General features: G+C 54.1%; 9 protein-coding genes across 9 annotated transcripts; 5 read left to right on the forward strand and 4 right to left on the reverse strand.

The window, feature by feature from the left end:
- Nucleotides 1-136: 136 nt before the first annotated feature.
- Nucleotides 137-1,605, reverse strand: BP01DRAFT_360198 (uncharacterized protein). The gene is made up of 2 exons (XM_025575859.1): nt 924-1,605; nt 137-841 (listed from the first exon to the last, which is right to left on the reverse strand). Exons 1-2 carry the CDS (start codon nt 1,499-1,501, stop codon nt 292-294), a joined length of 1,128 nt encoding a protein of 375 aa, XP_025427688.1. The 5' UTR covers nt 1,502-1,605; the 3' UTR covers nt 137-291.
- A 203-nt stretch (nt 1,606-1,808) lies between these two features.
- Nucleotides 1,809-3,341, reverse strand: BP01DRAFT_360199 (putative cyclin). The gene is made up of 2 exons (XM_025575860.1): nt 2,966-3,341; nt 1,809-2,868 (listed from the first exon to the last, which is right to left on the reverse strand). Exons 1-2 carry the CDS (start codon nt 3,224-3,226, stop codon nt 2,179-2,181), a joined length of 951 nt encoding a protein of 316 aa, XP_025427689.1. The 5' UTR covers nt 3,227-3,341; the 3' UTR covers nt 1,809-2,178.
- Nucleotides 3,342-6,300: 2,959 nt separating this feature from the next.
- On the forward strand, nt 6,301-8,552 carry BP01DRAFT_163822 (uncharacterized protein). Its single transcript, XM_025570720.1, has one exon. The coding sequence runs from the start codon at nt 6,743-6,745 to the stop codon at nt 8,279-8,281; it is 1,539 nt and encodes a 512-aa protein (XP_025427690.1). The 5' UTR covers nt 6,301-6,742; the 3' UTR covers nt 8,282-8,552.
- A 202-nt stretch (nt 8,553-8,754) lies between these two features.
- Nucleotides 8,755-10,946, forward strand: BP01DRAFT_360201 (translocon subunit SEC61). Its single transcript, XM_025575861.1, has 5 exons — nt 8,755-8,948; nt 9,038-9,138; nt 9,196-9,363; nt 9,425-10,500; nt 10,556-10,946. The coding sequence occupies exons 1-5, from the start codon at nt 8,939-8,941 to the stop codon at nt 10,635-10,637; spliced, it is 1,437 nt and encodes a 478-aa protein (XP_025427691.1). The 5' UTR covers nt 8,755-8,938; the 3' UTR covers nt 10,638-10,946.
- Nucleotides 10,947-11,081: 135 nt separating this feature from the next.
- BP01DRAFT_360202 (bifunctional ornithine acetyltransferase/N-acetylglutamate synthase) lies at nt 11,082-13,041 on the reverse strand. The gene is made up of 2 exons (XM_025575862.1): nt 12,234-13,041; nt 11,082-12,154 (listed from the first exon to the last, which is right to left on the reverse strand). Exons 1-2 carry the CDS (start codon nt 12,725-12,727, stop codon nt 11,233-11,235), a joined length of 1,416 nt encoding a protein of 471 aa, XP_025427692.1. The 5' UTR covers nt 12,728-13,041; the 3' UTR covers nt 11,082-11,232.
- Nucleotides 13,042-13,055: 14 nt separating this feature from the next.
- On the forward strand, nt 13,056-15,230 carry BP01DRAFT_163845 (origin recognition complex subunit 2). Its single transcript, XM_025570721.1, has 2 exons — nt 13,056-13,385; nt 13,454-15,230. Exons 1-2 carry the CDS (start codon nt 13,383-13,385, stop codon nt 15,143-15,145), a joined length of 1,695 nt encoding a protein of 564 aa, XP_025427693.1. The 5' UTR covers nt 13,056-13,382; the 3' UTR covers nt 15,146-15,230.
- Nucleotides 15,231-15,259: 29 nt separating this feature from the next.
- BP01DRAFT_360204 (uncharacterized protein) lies at nt 15,260-16,208 on the reverse strand. Its single transcript, XM_025575863.1, has 2 exons — nt 15,681-16,208; nt 15,260-15,584 (listed from the first exon to the last, which is right to left on the reverse strand). Exons 1-2 carry the CDS (start codon nt 16,026-16,028, stop codon nt 15,432-15,434), a joined length of 501 nt encoding a protein of 166 aa, XP_025427694.1. The 5' UTR covers nt 16,029-16,208; the 3' UTR covers nt 15,260-15,431.
- Nucleotides 16,209-17,121: 913 nt separating this feature from the next.
- Nucleotides 17,122-18,333, forward strand: BP01DRAFT_360205 (pyridoxal 5'-phosphate synthase subunit PdxS). Its single transcript, XM_025575864.1, has 3 exons — nt 17,122-17,244; nt 17,301-17,483; nt 17,541-18,333. Exons 1-3 carry the CDS (start codon nt 17,140-17,142, stop codon nt 18,168-18,170), a joined length of 918 nt encoding a protein of 305 aa, XP_025427695.1. The 5' UTR covers nt 17,122-17,139; the 3' UTR covers nt 18,171-18,333.
- Nucleotides 18,334-18,965: 632 nt separating this feature from the next.
- Nucleotides 18,966-19,617, forward strand: BP01DRAFT_163888 (uncharacterized protein; the record flags this gene model as incomplete). Its single annotated transcript, XM_025570722.1, has 1 exon — nt 18,966-19,617. A coding segment is annotated over exon 1 (483 nt), but the record flags the coding sequence as incomplete, so codon positions are not given.
- Between the last annotated feature and the right edge of the window lie 28 nt (nt 19,618-19,645).

The following is a 19,645-nucleotide window of genomic DNA, read 5'->3' on the forward strand; positions in this document are numbered from 1 at the left end:
TTGCTCAGGATTCGAGTAAAGAGAAGATATCAAGGCAGGCTGGCAGCACAAACCTGACACCGTACCTAGACAGAAATAATACCGGTCTTACCCCGGCCTTTACCCCCCTCCCCCCCTACCATTAATTGATCAACAATCAAGCGAGCAAAGCCCATCCATGAACTGACTACCTAGATCTGGAACAAAATGAAAAAGCAGAAACCACGCCATAAACACCTCCTTCCCACCGAGCACCACACAGAAAAGAAAAGAGAGAGAACTTCAATCATTCATATAAAAAGGAAATGAACTTCACACCCCCATGGTAAAATCATGCTCAATCCCCGGCGTAACACTAGCAATAAACTTCAAAAACACCACCAGATACTGATCCACCCTGATTGCAAACTGCTCTTCCTCGTCCTCATCCTCTTCTTCCTCATGCTGCAGCACCTCCCACTCATCCCCGTGTTTCTCTGTTTGTTGCTGGTTGTGCAACGAAAGCCCCCGCACAGGATCCACCAACCCCTGCACAGTATTTGCAGCCCCCGCCGATTGCTGTGCTTTGTGGGCAGCACGGATCTTCTCCCGCCGGATCTTCAGCGCCGCGTCCGCGCGATCAAGCAGGGTCTTCATGACCGAGGCGTGTCGGCAGGGGTGCACGGTGGCCATCTTCACGCCGCCGTCGAACCAGGGGAAGTCCTCCAGCGTGACGGTTTTGTCTTTGTAGTCGCCGACGATGTCCTCCATCATAAGGGGTGGGGGGAGGGGTTCCGAGGGGGAGAGGTAGCCCGATAAGTAGAGGCGCGGGGTGCGATAGAAGTTGCTGTAGGTGATGTAGAGGTTGTAGGTTCTGGTCGGTCTGTTTTGGTGGTGGCGGGTTAGTTTAGGTTTGGGGGATTCGTTTGAGTATTGGGTATGGGTTTGGTATAGGATGAACATACTGAGAAAGATCCCCCCCTTTCCCAGCAACCGGCTCCCTGATAATCGCCTCCTCATCATCATCCTCATCCTCCATGTCGGGAATCTCCTCCTCTTCAGATTCGGACGCTTGGTCCGCTGCATTCCCCGCTTCATCCACGGTGCGTATATCCCCTATCTTCCCCCCTCCTCCACTTGCTGTTCCGCCATGTACAGAATCCTTGGAGCTACCACCACCAGTCCTCAGCCACCCCTCCTCCTCCCCCTCACCATTCCCATCACCACCGCCATCCCCGAACAGCATGTCCCGGACAATCTCCTCCTCCCGCCCCGCGTCGCCGGCGAAGTCATCGTTCAGTCGGCGGTGGCACGGCACACCCCGCGTCACCAGGAACTGTTTTCCGACTGGTAGATAGTTGACGCGTTTGGCCGGGGACGAGGCGTCCGCCCACGACCACGACGGGAACTTGTAGACGAGGTAGTCGCCGGCAAGCACGAATTCCTCGGGCGTGATTTGGCCGGTCGTGCGGAAGGTCGAGGTGCGGGAAATTGGGGCCAGGCGGTCGCGCCAGGTGCTTAGAGTTGAGTGGAGGATGTTCATTCTCTTGTCTTTGGCAGGGTAGGTTGTGTTAGTTGGGTGGTGGATGGATGTGGTGTAGTTCGGTAGGTGGTGTTGATTTGGCTGATTGCTCTATGCTTTTTTTTCCTCTTGTTATGGAGGTTTAGTGTTTGCGGATAGAGGTAATGACGGTTTTGAGTTGTCCAGCTGGTGTCTTGTAAAGTGTTGATATGTCGAAGCTGAGTGATGAACGATGTAACGATGGTAAGGTTGGCGGTGAAGGGAAGTTAGGGAGAAAGAGGGGATGACGTTTATCTTTAACTGCCAACTGCCAGCCGGTGACTCGGCACGCGGGGCTTATCGTATCATGTGGCGGTGACTGATTGCTGGTCACTCTTCACGTGAGTATATCCAGAGTGCACAGTTTACACTATCAGTTTTATGTTGTGTGTTCATCTGCATGTCTCATCTCACTCGTCACAGGAATTATTCTGGGCTGGCTGGCCTGAAGGTCTGAGAGACCAGCTCCGACCTTGCTTAGAAGTCCTCAGAGCAGTGCAACGCGACCAGCAATAGTGAGGACTCTCATGGGACCTTGTCCTTTGCAACCCGGGCCTTATAACCCGGTTCCAGGCGCATGTCCAGCCAAGACATCGATCCGACCGAGACAGTCAGGAAACTGTACAGTAGAGCACTCTCAATAGCAGATCAACATTCCCTCAGCCTCCATTAACTTCCTCCTCAACCCCCTTCCTCCTCCTCTCAATCTCCTCCTCCACCTCCTCAACCGTCATCGGCACCCCCTTCCCCTTCCACACCCGCAACTCCCTCTCCGCAAACCCCTCCATACTCCGCATCGCCACGACCAAGAACCCCAACTCCTCGCGATCCACATCAAACACCTCCCACCACTCACTCCCTACCAGCTTGACCCCCTCCTCGCGCGCCGCGAGATAGATCGCCGCCACCGCCAGCGCATTCGGCTGATGCGTCACATACAACAGCTGCGGCGACAGCAGCGCCGCGTTAAGGTGCCCAAACACCCGCCGCGCTACGCCCGGCGCCGCCACCCCCAGCGTCTGCAGGTACGTTAGAGAGATTGTGTGCGGCAGCGCCACGTGCGTGTTGAACCCCAGCGTCCGCAGGACGATCGCCTCCGTGCGCATCAGCACGGCCCGGCGCGTCTGGTATTCGCCTTCTGTGAGGATGTAGGTCTCCGGGTTGGGGGGTGGGTGCTCGGAGGAGGTGGAGGAGGAGGAGGAGGATTCGAGATAGGGGTCGGGGTTGATGCACCATAGCGGCGAGGCTTGCTTTGAGAGCAGGAAGCCGTACACGTTGAGGACGGAGCGTGGGGAGGTCGGTTGGAAGGAGAGTTTGGCGGTTAGGTAGAGTGAGGCGGCGGAGACGTCCTGCGTGGCGTATCATGTTTTAGTTTGTCTCTCTTCTCTAGAACAAAAGTGCAGGCTTTGCGGTAATCTGGGGATTGTTGCGATTGGAATTTCTTACCTTCACATTGTAAATCCGCAGACTGCCTCCCTCAGCTCCGATCCAGAACCGCGTGAATGTGACGATGGCTTGCGCGATGATGTCTTGCGAGAGCCGGAGTAGGACCCCCGCGGCTTGTGTGAGGAGTGCACCGGCGAACCGGATCGAGGCTTCTAGGTCGGGTGTGACGCCATCGATGGAGGAGGACGAGGTGGAGAGTTGTTCTGGGGTCGCGAGCGCATTGCTCAGGAATTTGAGCCCGCTGGAGGCTGGCGTTGCCATTGTTGACTGTATGAAAGAGCAGATTCTATCGGAAGCAATGTAATTGAGTGTGCCTAATGGCCGCGCAGCACGGCTAGAGATTGTTTGGCGACGCAGAGCTGTTCTCTTGGTGTTGTTGCACCGATGAAGCTGTTAAGTCGAGAGATTGCCTGGGCAGAATAGCTGTTGCTTCACCGCCTTGATGCTACTGCTTATGTAAGGATTAGAGATGACCTCATTGAGGGTGTCTACTATGCAATTGCCTTTAGCTTTGCGTATTTGTAGTACTTTGGTTAGTTAGTGAATCTGAATACGTCAGAGTAAGTTGTTATTGGGTAAGTTGGGGCTGTAAATTGTGTAGACATTCTGATGGGCCCAGAAAGCCTGGTCTGAAGTGTTCCAGTTAGTCCCTGAGATGATAGTAGTGAATGAATCAACTACAAGTGGATTGAGGTGATTTGGTAGATATTATGAACTCCTAACAGCTTTAGTCTATCAAGAAACGAGGTAATTCGAAATTTGGCCGCCTGTGTTGTAGATGCAATCTGCCGCGACTGTACTTTTAAAAGACGCTATATATATATCTATCATTTAGAGCAGCATGAATGCAGGACAAGCTAGTTAAACTCTACTTCTAGACATAGACACTATTTTTCCAATCAGAAAGAATAGCACAGGTCAGCATACAATAACCAGGACTATTACCGCCGCAGAAGCTCCTACACCTGAGAACCCTAATACCTTGTGTAGATGGAAAGCCTTGTGGTTATGCAGCTTCGCATTTATGTCTGGCTTCGAATCTGTCTCCAAGCAAGGCTGCTTCTCCTAATCATGAACACTAGCCGTCTGCCTAGGGGCGGCCGATGTTGCAAATGAGACAGAAACGACTGTCGGGTCCTTGGGAGAAAGACACCCGCGCGGGCGTTCTGGTCAGTCAGCACTCAACGGACCAACGACATCGGGTCAATCGGAAAACGACGATTTGTATCCCTAGTCAAGTAAACCATATCAGCGAGAAGTGCCTGAGCTTGCGAACCGCCCGCCCAGTTGAAGTGCGGGGGCCTGCTGCTCCTGTCCCATTTGCAAAACTGATGAACATATCTGTCACTGCAGCCTGGTGAGCCTGACCTGCATTTGGCGAAGGATACTTCTACCCCGCTAACAACCATGTCCTTCTCAATGGCAGGGCCTTCTCAGATAGTACGTGCAGGCAAAGTCGTCAAATGGCATCCTTATGAAAGGATAATGGGTAGCCGATGGCGATGCTTGATTTTGCGTCTCCACAGACATCCACGAACGAACACGTCTTGGGAAGCTACGGGCTTTTGACTACATGGTCTTTCTCAGCCAGCGAAGGAAAGGCTTCTGCAATTGTATCCGCTGAAAGAGCTTGATCAAATGGTCCGCCACGACTATGATGGTGGAACCCCGCCGCAATATTACCGGGCTGCGCAGATGAATCGAATATCAGGTTCACTGGCCCGGTATCATATTTTCATGGCAGTATGTGCAGAGTCGAAGTCTCAAAGCATCACAGGTCTGGCTGTACGAGCTCATTGGAACAGGTCCGCACCTGCTTTTCATGTTATGGGAGTATCAATGTGGCGCCTGGCACTTTTCAGCGATATCCCACATGTGCACAACAATCTGCACCTGAAAGGGGTATAGATAACTCCTGAGGTCAGCTGACACTAACTAAGCGAGACAGTCAGTAAAGCGATTATCGAGTTTGTGCACGGTGCTGGCTCAGGGGGGAAATGCTCTGGTGGGGAGAAATAATCACTTGCATGCCCTGCTAGGCTTGACAGACAGCGGCCAAACGAGCATGCTGTAGACTGTTCATCCAAGTCTTCAGAGATATCTTGGGTTCCCCAGATATAACGATAGGCAGAGAGGAGGATGTCGGTGTGATGACAGCAGCACAGCAAGCCTTAGCGTGGGAAAGGTTGTTTAATCAGTGTGGTTTCATCAACAGCCCTCAAATGCAAGAAGAAGCCTGATCTTACACTTGTCATTCAGTCAAAGTCGGACTGGTAGTAGCAAGTCTACTCTTTCCATCACTTTCGACATCCTTCAGTGTAGTCCAGCAATAACTCGAGGAAGCTCGAGAAAGCATGTAGTTGGAGATAACCGAAGAACATGTGACCCTCCTCGCCTTAGGCAGAAGTCTATTCAAATCATCCATGGTCCAGGAGGGAAAGGCCAAACTTCTTGACCTTCCCATGGCTTACATCTTGAACCGCACGCCTATGATTCAAGGTACAGTAAAATTCACGCTGGGGCGATTTACCTACATATTCTCCGAAGCTGGCCAGTCATGTCGTCGACAGTCGATGCCACCCTTGATGCATGGGTCACCTCCTTTCCTGTATGTCGCGCAGACACTTTCCACAGTTACCCCGAGATTGCGTTAATCTCTCTTCAGGGGCTGCAAATTCCTTTCGGAGTAAAGTGCATGAGACCTGGACCCCATGGATCCAGACCTTTTTCGTCAGGCCTACTACTTTGGAAGATGAAAAAAGAAAAGGGGGACTGTGTGCCCTCTCGTCGCCGCGTTGATGGTGGCGTCAATGGTTCTTTACTTAGTCGTCACAGAAACCATGATAATGACGTCGTTGAATCGAGCAGTGTAATGTGGAATTGTGGATATTGAAGTACGGAGTAACTGTGTGGTATCCATCTCGCCCGATCGATACTCTTTTCCACGAGCCAATGGAACCGTCCCGACAACAACAATAACGGCCCAACACAGCCTGTCACTGCGTGATCGACTCATATTGCATTTCTGACTCGCTAGCTTATTGCCATTGCCTCATTATGATAGTGGGGTAAGACTCATATGCAGTTCCCAGTTCAGCCACCGTGATTTTTCTGGTTGGCTGGGAAGTCTGAGAGTTGCTAAGAATATACACCCAACCTCGTGAGATTTTGCGCCGTCTGGATGTAAACAGCCGTTTTCGGCCTCATCTCAGATATTGACCACCTCGAACATTGACATTGCACCCTAGCACAGTCTTGGTCCCCATACTAACGATAGTATTGATCCATCGACTACTCCGTACTGTCTAACGTGCAGGATCTTTAGCACTGGTCGCTGACAGGGGCACGTGCGGGCCTGCCCACTATCGCTATCGCTCGGCGGCCGATTCCATCATCCTCAATAAACATCTCCCCTAGTCGCGCCCCTTCCCCAGGAGTCACCGCCTGCACCATACATACATACATACATAATCGAGACTGCATCTTTTGCTGCTGCTGCCCGCCGCCAATCCATCGGAGTTTTGTCTGCCATTGCCCGCATTAAGCTGAAAAGAGGCTGCAACGGAGAAAAAGAGAGTGCTTCAGGAGCTGCTCGTTTCATTGCCCCTTTTGCTTCCTAGCTGACTGTCAAGTGTGCCATACGTGACCCGTGCATCGGAGTGGACAACATATCGACGTGGCATTCCAGCCCGTGTCCAAGTGGTGCGACAGACTACATCCCTTCATCATTCCAGGTCCCCATCCCTTCCTACTGCCCAGTCGAGTATCGACTCAGTCATGGTCCACGACATCGAACACCCGTCATCTACAGCCACGCCTGCTGTTGACGGCCTGAAACCTTCGTCGACTGCAATGGCCCCAATCGAAACCGAGGAGGGGAGTCGCCCGACTGACGATGCTGCTCTTCGACCGTTCCACCTGGACATCCCTGTAACCTTATTAGCACAGAGCTCGGATACCGTGTCTCCACTACCGGCGAAGCAATATCCTTCGCACCAGTCCCTCCACCGTCGGTCAAACACCGAGATTATACAGCGGCACGCCCCTCTTCCCTCTCGAAAGCTTTTCTCCGACCAGTCAAAGACATTCGAAGACCTCGACAGCGCGAAACTTCGTCCCACCCCCCCGACCGAGAACACCGCTCGCCGCCGACTCGAAGAAGGTGCGAAACGATTATCAGGCTGGTTCCAGGGCAAATCGCAGCCTGTAAACCTGGGTGTAGGATATCAGCCCGAAGACCCGGACGACGAAGAGGACGCCATGGAGCGACGAGGTGCTCGTGAGCCGCACGTGATGCCAATCGCTCCGACCGGCCTCACGAGCCGAGCACAGAAGCGGATGACGGCACCCTCGCCCTTGAAGCAGGTCACTTCGTCGAGTCCATTCTCGTTCTTCGGATTGAAACGCCAAGGCGAAGCTAGACTCGAGCTCCCTGAACCCGCGCATGATGAATTTTTGAACCTTGACATCAATGCCGCTCTATTTCCCCCTGGGTTCAGCAACCTAGAAGGCCGAGATGCTTTCGACGCATTACGGAGCAATGCAGATACCATTCTTAGACGGCTGCAAGTGGCTTATAAGCAACGAACATTCGCCCTGCACGAAGTTTTGGCCGACAAGAGCGAAAAGCAAGAGGAACTAGAAATAACAAGAACACGCATAGGGAATCTGAAAATACAACTGGATGGCATGGCGGAGAAGGTCATCCAGCAGGAAAAAGCCATGAAGGCCATGGCAGAGGAGTTGGAGCAGGAAAGGCAGCTGCGTCGCAAGGAGGAAGAGGCCCGCCGTCGCAGTATTATGCTCGTCAGATCGAGTGACGACGAAGACAGCACCTCAGACCTCGGGGCGGAGCTTCAAACACCCAAGCGAAGCATGAAACGGGCCAGCAATGGCACTTTCACAAGCGACTCTGGATTTGACTCGGGGGAAGAAAGTCTCGCGGAGAGTGTCTTTTCTCGTCGCGAAGTGCTGGAATCACCAGCTTCAACCGTTGCGCCATCTCCAAACATCTCGCAAGTCACTTTGTCGACCCCTACATCAGCGCCTGTAAAGTCCAGTCCGAACAAAGAGCTGAAACCTGCTCCGACCCAATCAGCACGCCAATCGACTTACGATCGGGTCATCAAGGGTCTCACGCCCAAGGGAATTACTAGCTGGAACAACTCGTCCAAGTGCAACATTTGCCACGGTGTTCCTTCCTCCGAAGCTTGGAGCGTCCTGGGCATCCTCAAGGAAGAGAATAGAGGCCTGAAGGAAAGGTTGGGTGAGTTGGAGAATGTGGTAGATGACTGTTTATGTTTGATAGGCCCATGATCATCTGCTCTTTCGTGGTCCTCTCTGGGGAACTTGCCTTAGTCCGGGGTATATTTTCGGCGAACGTACATGATGGGAACACACATGGCGAAACGCAGCTGCTTGCTCGTTACTGGATAGTTGGGAGGACTGGATTTACTAGATGTACTTTACTATGTGCTTTACTATGATACCTTGCGACCGCAATCGTGCTGCGACTGGAAGGTTTACACAATACCCTGTGTTTAAAGATAGATAACGAATTCCATATATAGCAACAACTCAATGAAATACCAAACAAACCACTGACAATTGAGAAGCAACTGTAGTCCGTACATACAAGAGGATGGACCCTGTTGGGGTAAAAGCGCCGTAGCTCCAGTTGGTGAGAAGTGGTGAAAGCGACCAAGTGGCCTCAACGGGTTAGCGTGGCTGGCGAGAGAAAGTGGCCAGCGAGGCGACTCTCTTCCAACTCCCGCTCCCCGAACCTCATCATTGCTTCCTCTCCTCTCCTCCCTCTTCTCCCCTTCCCCCCCCAATCCTTCTCTTACCATCTCTTCTTTTGTATTTCTTTCCCTCCCATTCCTTCAGCTGGTTCTCGCCTCCAGCTTCTCCTCTCTTTTTTCCTTTCTCTTGTACCGTCTCAGCCCAGTAATTGTGGGATAAAAGACAGTCACAATGAGTGGACGTGAGTTCTGCACGCGATCGCATTCATCTTCGCGATAGCGCTTCAAGGACCATTTCAATGGCTCGACAGTTGCTGATTTTCGATACTAGTCCGGTTTCTCGATCTCATCAAGCCATTTACGCCCCTCCTCCCGGAGGTGGCAGCCCCCGAGACCAAGGTGCCCTTCAACCAGAAGTTGATGTGGACTGGTGTATGTGACACATTATAAAGGATTAATGAGATGGTCCGAGCTAATCATTCGCTGCAGCTCACTCTGCTCATCTTCCTTGTCATGAGCCAAATGCCTTTGTACGGTATTGTCTCCTCGGATACTTCCGATCCTCTGTACTGGCTTCGTATGATGTTGGCCAGTAACCGTGGTACTCTGATGGAGTTGGGTATCACCCCTATCATCTCCTCCGGCATGGTCTTCCAGGTAAGCTCAATTCAATCGCGCTGTTTGGCACTGGGCTCTTGCTGATAATGCGGTGTCATAGCTCCTTGCTGGTACCCACCTCATCGACGTCAACCTTGACCTTAAGACCGACCGCGAGCTCTACCAGACTGCTCAGAAGCTCTTTGCTATCATCCTGTCCTTCGGTCAGGCCTGTGTGTACGTGCTGACTGGTCTTTACGGCCAGCCCAGCGACCTCGGCGCCGGTATCTGTGTCCTCCTGATTGTCCAGCTTGTCGTTGCCGGCCTGGTTGTCATCCTCCTCGATGAGCTTCTCCAGAAGGGATATGGTCTTGGAAGCGGTATCTCTCTGTTCATCGCTACCAACATCTGCGAGTCCATCGTCTGGAAGGCGTTCTCCCCGACCACCATCAATACCGGCCGTGGTCCCGAGTTTGAGGGTGCTATCATCGCTCTCTTCCACCTTCTGTTGACCTGGTCCGACAAGCAGCGTGCTCTGCGCGAGGCTTTCTACCGCCAGAACCTTCCCAACATCATGAACCTCCTGGCCACTCTCCTGGTCTTCGCCGCCGTCATCTACCTCCAGGGCTTCCGTGTCGAGATCCCCGTCAAGTCCTCCCGCCAGCGTGGCATGCGTGGCTCCTACCCCGTCCGTCTGTTCTACACCTCTAACATGCCCATTATGCTGCAGTCTGCTCTGTGCTCCAACATCTTCTTGATCAGCCAGATGCTCTACTCCCGCTTCTCTGACAATCTCCTTGTAAGACTCCTCGGTGTCTGGGAGCCTCGTGACGGAACTGCCCAGCTCCACGCCTCCTCCGGTATCGCCTACTACATGTCCCCTCCCTTGAACTTCAAGGACGCTCTCCTGGACCCCATCCACACTGCCGTTTACATTACCTTCATGCTTGTTGCCTGCGCCCTCTTCTCTAAGACTTGGATCGAGGTTTCCGGCTCTGCTCCCCGTGATGTTGCCAAGCAGCTTAAGGATCAGGGTCTCGTGATGGCCGGTCACCGTGAGCAGAGCATGTACAAGGAGCTCAAGCGTGTCATTCCTACTGCTGCCGCTTTCGGTGGTGCCTGCATTGGTGCTTTGTCCGTCGCCTCTGACCTTCTCGGTGCTCTTGGCAGCGGTACCGGTATCCTTCTTGCCGTGACGTAAGTCTAAAGAATCCACCTGAACATCTGCACAACATCACTAACCAAGCTCTAGCATCATCTACGGATACTTCGAAATCGCCGCCCGCGAGGGTGACATCGGCGCAGGCCTCCGTGGCCTCGTCCCCGGTAACTAAGCAATGAGGCTTTGGGACCGTTTCTGATGAAGCATGAGAAGAAGGGATTGAGGGATTTTATGTTTTTATATCTTCTTTTTATTATTCTCTCCAGGTAGTGTGTGGCTGTGGCTTTGCAGTCTGGATGGTTTGAAATTCTTGATGAATGTATGGCTAGTCACCTATTCTTTTTGTCGAGGGGAGATCAATTGCTTCCCTATGGGGAGGTCGGTTGAGAAAAGCCACAGCTGTACATAGCACTACCTGGTCTGTAACCATATTCGATCAAAGACCTGAAAATTGCATTGGAAGGTGCATTGAGCATCTGGGTATGACTCGCATGGAATGGACTGAGTAACTTCGTACTCTGGTTGTTGGTGGAGTTTATGAGGTGTACTAGCACAAACTCTGACTTTAATCTTTAGTCGTGTTGCAGTACCAAACCGGAGTTCTCAGGGAGACGGTGGGGCATCAGTCATATTAGAAGACGCATCATAATATAAATAAGAAACGATGACTCCAGCATTCTATCTGCGGTTTTGGCCATGATGAAACAAAAACATCGAACAATCCCTCATCCACCTTCTCAACTTGCCCTCAAATCTTGTTGGGTCGTTCAAGTGCGATAATCGCCGTTAATAGTGACATACTCGTGACTGAAATCACAGAACCAGTAGACGGCCTCCTCGCCGCCGCGACCCTTGTCGCCCTGCTCGCCACCGCCGAGATCGACGACGATCTCGAGATCTTCCTCCTGGAGGATGACAGCGGCGCGGGCCTCGTCGACCTGCTCGGGCTCGCCGTTGACGAGCAGCTTCAGCTCGGGGCTGCCGTCGAGGGGCCGGAAGCTGACGCTGGTGCGGTCGGGGACGACGACGCCATCCTTGACGCCCTGAGTGTAGCCCACGGCGCAGAGGATGCGGCCCCAGTTAGCGTCGCGGCCGTAGAGGGCGGTCTTGACGAGTGGGGAGCGGGCGATGGTGCTGGCGATGAGCTTGGCGGAGTCGTAGCAGGGGGAGTTCTGGACGCGGACAGTCACAAACTTGGTGGCGCCCTCGCCGTCGCGCACGACCAGCTGCGACAGTCGCTGCGTGAAGTCCGTGAGCACCGCCTGCATGGCCGTGTAGTCGTCCGAGCGGTTGGGGTGGGTGATCGGGGCGCCACCGGCGGCGCCGTTGGCGAGGATGGCGATCGTGTCGTTGGTGCTAGTGTCGCCGTCGACGGAGATGGCATTGAAGGAGCGCGAGACGGCGTGTTTGAGGAGGGCGGACAGGGCGGGCGCCGTGATCGGCGCGTCGGTGCAGAGCACGCCCAGCAGCGTCGCCATGTTGGGGTGGATCATGCCGGCGCCCTTGGTCATGCCGGCCAGGTTGTAGGTGCGGCCCGGCGAGGACGGGAGCGTGAACGTCGTGGACAGGAGCTTGGGGAAGGTGTCGGTCGTGCAGATCGCGCGGGCGGTGCTGAGCCAGGCGTCGTGCGTGGAGGAGAGGGTCGAGTGCGCCGTGGGGATCTTGGCGAGGATCTTCGAGATCGGGAGACTGTTGTTGCGTTGGGAGAGAACGAGGTTAGTGAGGTTGTGATTTAGGGAATCGGGGATATAGGAGGATGGGGATGTACCGCTGTCCGATTACGCCGGTGCTCATCACTAGCGTGCTGGGTTCCTCGCCGCTGAGCCCGTGGCATTCATCCACCTTGGCTCCCATGTTGGTCGCATCTTCGAGTCCGCCTTTGCCGGTCACGGCGTTGGCACATCCGGAATTGATCACCACGGAGCGGATGCCCTGGCCCTGGCGTGTCTGCAGGATCTTGCGACTGACCTGCACGGGGGCGGCCTGGAACTTGTTGGTGGTGAAGACTGCGGCTGCGGAGCAGGGAGTCTCGGAGGAGATTAGGGCCAGGTCGGGGAATTTGGTGTTGGAGGCCTTCACGCCGACGTGGGTCCCCGATACAGAGAAGCCCTTGGGGTAGGAGCCGGACGAAGGGATGTACTTCTGCTTGGAGGCAGGAATGGCCATGTCGAGCGGTGCGGAGTAATGGCGCACCTGGCCCTTCACCATGCGGGTGAAGGTCGCCATAGTGGTGGTGGCCGCGGACTGCGCAGGAATAGCCATTGGGGCTTCCTAGGTTAGAAAGCGAGAATTTAGTATGAGTATCCCAGCCGAGCGAGGTGACAGCAACGCAATTGATATAGCTGTGAGCCTGGTCCTCGTTCCAAGAACCCAGGGTACGTGGTCTGGGCGATTGGGTAGATATACTGAGGACTTGCAGTAGATAGCTCCGAAAATGACTCAGACCAGTAGTAAACAAAATCACTCACCCGGCGTATCAGAAGCTTCCAGCTAGCTCCTGGTCAGTCAAAGTGGACGCGCGAGACCACTGTCAGATGTTCACGACGAGAGTTGTCAGTCAGGAAGGCAGACTGGAGCTCTCGGTCACGCTGCGTGAATTATATCGGCGAGTGGTTCTCCAGGCCGGTCCCGCAGTGATGCGATGCGCGGCGATGAGATGCCGCTTCCGATATCGCGGAGTCGGAGAAACCCTCGGCCCTATCGGCCGCGCCTGCGAAGACGCGCCCGGAGCAAAAGCCATGAGGTTTGAACTCGACACCAGAACATTCCTCAGTCCTTGTGAAGGTTGAGAAAGAAAATATAGATCATTTGCGTGCTGCTGGGAGCTTCCCCGGAAAGGCCACACACCCCCTTGCGTCAGTTTAGTTTTGTGTCCTCTTTCGTCCCTACTCGGGCAATCATTCCGTGTTTTGTCTGAATGGTAATTCTTCACCCACCCGATCTCCGCTCATCTTCCACCTGACGAAGTTAACTAAAATGAAACGCAAGCAACCAGATTCGGATGAAGCGCGTCCTGTCTCGACGCCTAAGAGACCAAGGACCACCGATGCAGCCCCCAATGGCTCCGTGAACGGGCATGCCGACAGAGAAAAGACCCCTGAAGGCAAGCCAGCGAAGAGGATCAAGTCGACGCCCAAGAAGCCTGCCACTGATACCCCAGCTGCCCTGAAAGCATCGGGTCTGAAGACGCCTACACATAAGAACAAGGCGAAAGCTTTGTTCTCGACGCCTGCGAAACAGACCGCTGCGCCTGTCTCTCCGACCAAGGCTCGAAATGCCGACCGGTCTGCAAAGAAGAAGAGCGCTCGCCTGCTCTTGGAACAGGACGAGGACGAAATATGGGATGGAGCCGACCGGCTCGCCGAGGAAATTCTAGGCGACAATGACACCACGATACCGACGGCTGCGGAGGGAGACGGGGTGATACCATCGGTCGAGGCAGGGTCGGAGCCAGCAGCAGCAGATACAACAGCGCCAACCCCCAAACGACGAGCCGGAAGACCGAAGGGAGCCAAAAACAAACGCTCACCAACGCCGGAGGGCGAGCTCCCGGCACATGAACGCTACTTCTTCCAGAACCGGGCAGGCCCGCCGCGGACGTCAAACAACAATCTGAGCAAGGTGAATCTCCTGACGCATGAGGAGTATTTTGAAAAGATGGCGCAGTGGGTGGACCCATTGCAGGAGGAGAAGGCTCTGTTGCTGGACCTCCACTGTCGGTCCTTCCCTCAATGGGACTTTGAATTCGATCAGGGGTTCAATATTTGTTTGTACGGCTACGGATCCAAGCGCCGACTGCTGCAGGCGTTTGCCGACTGGCAGTACTGCCGACACCACAACGACGACGACAACAACGACGACAGTGAGAACCCCTCAGTTGTCATTGTCAATGGCCACACACCGGGCGTCTCGATCCGGACCATCTTCGCGACGATCGTCACGGCGGTGTTGGGCGCCGACATTCCGTCGAAGATGGGCTCACAGCCGCAAGAGGTCTTGGAACTTCTCCAGTCTAGTCTGAACGCCCGCGGCCCCTCGTATCCCCCAATTACCGTGCTCATCAACTCCATCGACGCCCCCTCCCTTCGGCGCGCCGCCAACCAAGCCCTCCTAGCCCGCCTGGCCGCCACCCCGCAGATCCACCTCCTCGCCACAGCCGACACGCCGAACGTGCTCCTGATGTGGGACCTCAGCCTGCGCGACCAATTCAACTTTGTCTTCCACGACTGCACGACCTTCGTACCCTTCGACGCGGAGTTCGACGTCGTCGAGGAAGTCAGCGCCCTGTTGGGCCGCAAGGGCCAGCGCGTCGGCGGCAAGGAGGGCGTGGAGTTTGTCCTGAAGAGTCTTCCCGAGAACGCCCGCAACTTGTACCAGTTGCTTCTAACGGAGCTGCTCGCCTCTACGGACGAGGGCCATCTGTCAGACGACGAGATGGGCGGGCTCGCCACCGGAGGAGAGGGACGGGAAGAGGCCGGTATCGAATTCCGCACCCTCTACCAGAAGGCGGCCGAGGAGTTCATCGCCAGTTCCGAGATGATGTTCCGCACGTTGCTCAAGGAATTCCACGACCACCAGATGATCACCTCCCGGATCGACGCGAGCGGCATGGAGATTCTCGGCGTGCCGTTGAGCCGGGAGGAGATGGAGGGTGTTTTGGAGGATCTGGTTTTGGCTTGAGCTAAGCTTTGGTGTGGTGCTGATGCTTGATCAAGATGGACATCCCTACGTGAAAGAGTAAACAAAGATATGATACCCTGTATACGACAGATAAGGAAAGAAGTGCTATTCCTATATAATTCGAAGTTGGATTGGGATTTTGTCCTTCATGCCGCGCGGCGGTGTATCAACTCTCCATCTAAGTTCTACATTGAAGCCTGCTTCCTGCCTGCCCGCCTGCTCATTAACTACCTAACCTATTACTCCCACAACCCCGCACGAAACCTGCAGTGTTTTCATTCATATCCTAGAACTGTGCAAAAGCAGCCAAACCCATCGTCGCCCCGAAACTCAGCTTAAACGGAATATGCTTCGACACGGCACCCTGCAAGTCCACACGCTTCACGTATCGCTGGAGGGTATTGACAGGCAGAATATTGTATCCCTTGGCGGCAGCCCACTGTACATGATAATCAGTGATTTGAATGTCAATTCACAGCCAGCTAGCACTTTCCCCAGCAGCCCCCACACAGAAAGAATAGAAAGGCTAACTCACCTCAACAACCACAATCCCCATTCCAATCAACACGACCAACACGCGCGAAAACGCCCGCAACCCGACACCCACCACCAGCCCCAGCACACTCCCCAGACTGACTTGACGCATGTTTGACGCGGTGAGGATCGGGCCGGTGGTGCCCTGTTTAAGGAGCGATGGGTCGGACGAGGGGATGGTCCAGCCAGAGTCGGGGCTGGCGTGGGAGTCTGGCCGCGAGTAGGGCGCCGAGTACTGGCATTGCATTGGGGCGGCGCGGAAGGGGGAGAGCGGGTGGAGGGAGAGGGTGAGGCCGAGACCGAGGCCGGTGCCGAGGAGGGTGGTGGTTGTGCGGGAGAAGAGGAGCATTGTTGTTCTTTTGTCTTTGGACTTTGGTAGCGGGTGGTGAGGTTGAGTATACTCCGCAAGGTTGCTTTGGAAAGGGGATTGTGTTCGGTGTTGAACTGTGAAGGAGTCGTGAATTGGTGATTGGGATGGGAAAGTAAGGGAGAGAGGAGGAAGTGCAGGTGGTGGTGAGTTGAGATGCGGGGCTGACGTCACTGGGGTTCGAAGGGTGGTTCTATAATGTGCACTCTTTAGTAGGCCTGTATCCGAGTACCGGTAGTAGTAGGAGACTTCATATGCAGGTGATGGAAGATCTCCAAGTGTCAATTGATCGTAGGAAAGTTGTATCTGTTGAATTGAGGGGTCTATCTATCTGAAGGGCTATTAATCTCTAGTATAGTATATAATTAGTATAATACATGTGTAGCGGTGTTAATGATGCGGACACAGACCCTTGCCTTTGCCTGAGGCAAGAATCTGAGGCATCGAGACAAGGCCGTTTCCGTATTACTCACAGCGACCGTCTGGAACAGTCACTGTAACCTGGTCTGTGACCTGCCACTGCAAAGTCTGACGGTACGGTACCGCGGGAGCCAAAAGCCCGCGGAAAGCTAAAGGAGGGGCGGTGCGCCTTCCGTGGACTACTACGGAGTATGTACCCTGAGTGACTATCCCAGGTAACTCACTTTTGAAGTTAGTGGCAAGTCCAGAATCTGTCAACAACAACCCGCTATTAGAGGCACAACCACACTCTGATTGGCCCAGATGCCCGCTCTACCAGTGATGGGTGCGAGAATTGACTTCACCGAAGGCAACCGGCGGGGTCGGAAAAAAGGACGAGGGGTAAAGTCGGATTGGAGCAGAAGACACTGACTTTCCCAAGGTACAGTACGCTGACAGTCTGGTCTGTTGTTCTCGGCGGCGAAGCTGAGATAATCCGTTGATCCTTCGTTGACTCACTCAACTCAATGTCTGCCAAACCTTTTCTCTCTCTCTCTCTCTGTCGCCTTCCTTTCATATATAAGCTTGTGCCCAGAAAGATAATCCTTATTCTTCTTCCGTTCTTCTGTCATCCTCCAACTTCTCTTCCTTCCCTGCAGCAATCCTGCCAAGCTCACCTCCAATTCCTCTCACAATGACTGCTCAACAGAACGGTGCTACTGACAGCTTTACTGTCAAGGCCGGTTTGGCTCAGATGTTGAAGGGTGGTGTGATTATGGACGTTGTCAATGCCGAGCAGGTATGTTGCTTCCTGGAAGAATCAACTATTCCGTGATGCTAATGTGAGTTGCACAGGCTCGCATTGCCGAAGAGGCTGGCGCCGCCGCCGTTATGGCCCTCGAGCGTGTCCCCGCCGACATTAGAGCACAGGGTGGTGTGGCGCGCATGTCCGACCCGGGCATGATCAAGGAGATTATGGAGGCCGTTACCATTCCTGTGATGGCTAAGGCCCGTATTGGCCACTTCGTCGAGTGTCAGGTATGAGCCGTTCTCTCACTGGCTCCACGATTGGCAGCTGACAGGTCGTTTTCTTAGATCCTCGAAGCCATTGGCGTCGACTACATTGACGAGTCCGAGGTCCTCACGCCTGCCGACGACGTCTACCACGTTACCAAGCACGGCTTCAAGGTCCCATTTGTCTGTGGTTGTCGGAACCTGGGTGAAGCTCTCCGTCGTATTGCCGAGGGCGCTGCCATGATCCGCACAAAAGGTGAGGCTGGTACCGGTGACGTTGTGGAGGCTGTCAAGCACATGCGCACTGTCAATGCCGACATTGCTCGCGCTCGCGCCATCCTGCAGTCCTCTGCGGACCCCGAGCCCGAGCTCCGTGCCTATGCCCGTCAGCTGGAGGTCCCGTACGAGCTTCTGCGTGAGACCGCCGAGAAGGGCCGTCTTCCCGTGGTCAACTTCGCCGCTGGCGGTGTTGCTACGCCCGCCGATGCGGCGCTGATGATGCAGCTGGGCTGTGACGGTGTCTTCGTTGGGTCTGGTATCTTCAAGTCCGGTGATGCCAAGAAGCGCGCCAAGGCCATTGTCCAGGCTGTGACTCACTACAAGGATCCTAAGGTCCTGGCTGAGGTGAGCGAGGGTCTGGGTGAGGCCATGGTCGGTATCAACGTCGCGCACCTGCCCGAGACCGACAAGCTGGCCAAGCGCGGCTGGTAAGCGGTGTTTGAATTGGTGCTATACATGTCCTGAAGTTCTTCTATCATTGCGCGGGCGTTTTGAGAGATAAAAGCAGGGGCAGCGGGTCAGCTTTTCTTGCAGTAGATTCTTCTCTTCTTTTTATCCCATCCTACCATTCTCGACATATCTTAAACTTTTTTTTTTCTATCTCATGAGCAATGAGCATATTTCCAAGACACCAGGTCTTGGCTTTTCAGCATCCACGTAGAACTTTAGGGAACTACTTCCCCGGTGAGGAGATTCAATGGCGCAGCGAGTGGAGCCGTCTCCATCTTTTCCAGGCCCCAATATTTGGTAAACGGGTCCATCACCGCCACGGCCAATCCCGCGGAACAGTCAGTAGTTGATTAGTGTGTAGTCACCTGTCCTTCAGAAGTTCAGGGCCGGCAGGTGACCATCTCGTATGGAATCTTGAAATACACCTTTCAATTGGTAGAAGCATAGACTGAACAGTCAACACAATCCAAGGACAGGCAGCAGATCTCATATGCGAGCAATCCCCACGATGCGCGACTCTGCGCGTTGAATCTTGTTGCGAGGGGAGGATCCCTGATCAACCGAACCTTAACACACGACGATTCTGGTTTCTCCGGTCACGAAAGACGCATTTGTGACGGATCATGTGATAGGATGTTAAATACCCCGTATGGTCACTGACGGAAATACAGATACATGGGGTTATCAATTTGATTCGCGGAATGGGCGCAGTAGTTTCCGTAGTTTCCGCCCGCCGCGGTGGGTGTTTTAGCTAAGGTAGGTACCTACCTACTAGTAGGTGTCTAGTGCGAGGTGCGGTCCGCTGCTTCACCAGTAACTACTGCACCTTAGCATCAAACAACTAGGTACTTTATTATCTGCATTGAGTACGGAGTATACTCAGCCTCCCACCGGACGGACACCCTTCGAACACAAATCCTATCTACCTACCCAACTTACCCACAAAATGGAAGAAAGCGAATGGAAACCCCCCCCAAACCCCGCCCTAGAATCCCTCTTCAACTGGGCCGTGGACAAAGCAGAAGCAAAAAAGTTCGACCACCCAGATCGCCATGTACCTGATCCAATAATCGACAGCGAAGTGCTAGAGCAGATCGCTGATCTGTTGTTGCGCGAGAAGTTGAAGCCGCTCGTGATCACCTCGGATTTCCTGATGCAGCGGGTCCCGATGTACTGTGAATGGGGATATCGAGAGAGATATGAGGATGAATTGATTGAGTTTCTTAAGGCCCTTGTTCCGCAGGTTGAAGCGTCTTCTACGGAGTTCCTCCGGCAACGAGAGCAGGAGGCTGTGATTCTGTCGCAGGTTGCGCTTGGGGATGATGGTGCGGTGGGTGTTATTACTACGCCGTCGCCTGCTTTACCTCTAGTACCAGCAGCGCCGTCGCAGGGACAGCAGGAAGAAGAAGAAACAGAAGAAGAAAAAGGAGGAGGAGGAGGAGGAGGAGGAGGAGGAG

This window comes from Aspergillus saccharolyticus, assembly GCF_003184585.1.
Source record: "Aspergillus saccharolyticus JOP 1030-1 unplaced genomic scaffold BP01scaffold_44, whole genome shotgun sequence".
In the NCBI taxonomy this organism is placed as follows: domain Eukaryota; kingdom Fungi; phylum Ascomycota; class Eurotiomycetes; order Eurotiales; family Aspergillaceae; genus Aspergillus; species Aspergillus saccharolyticus.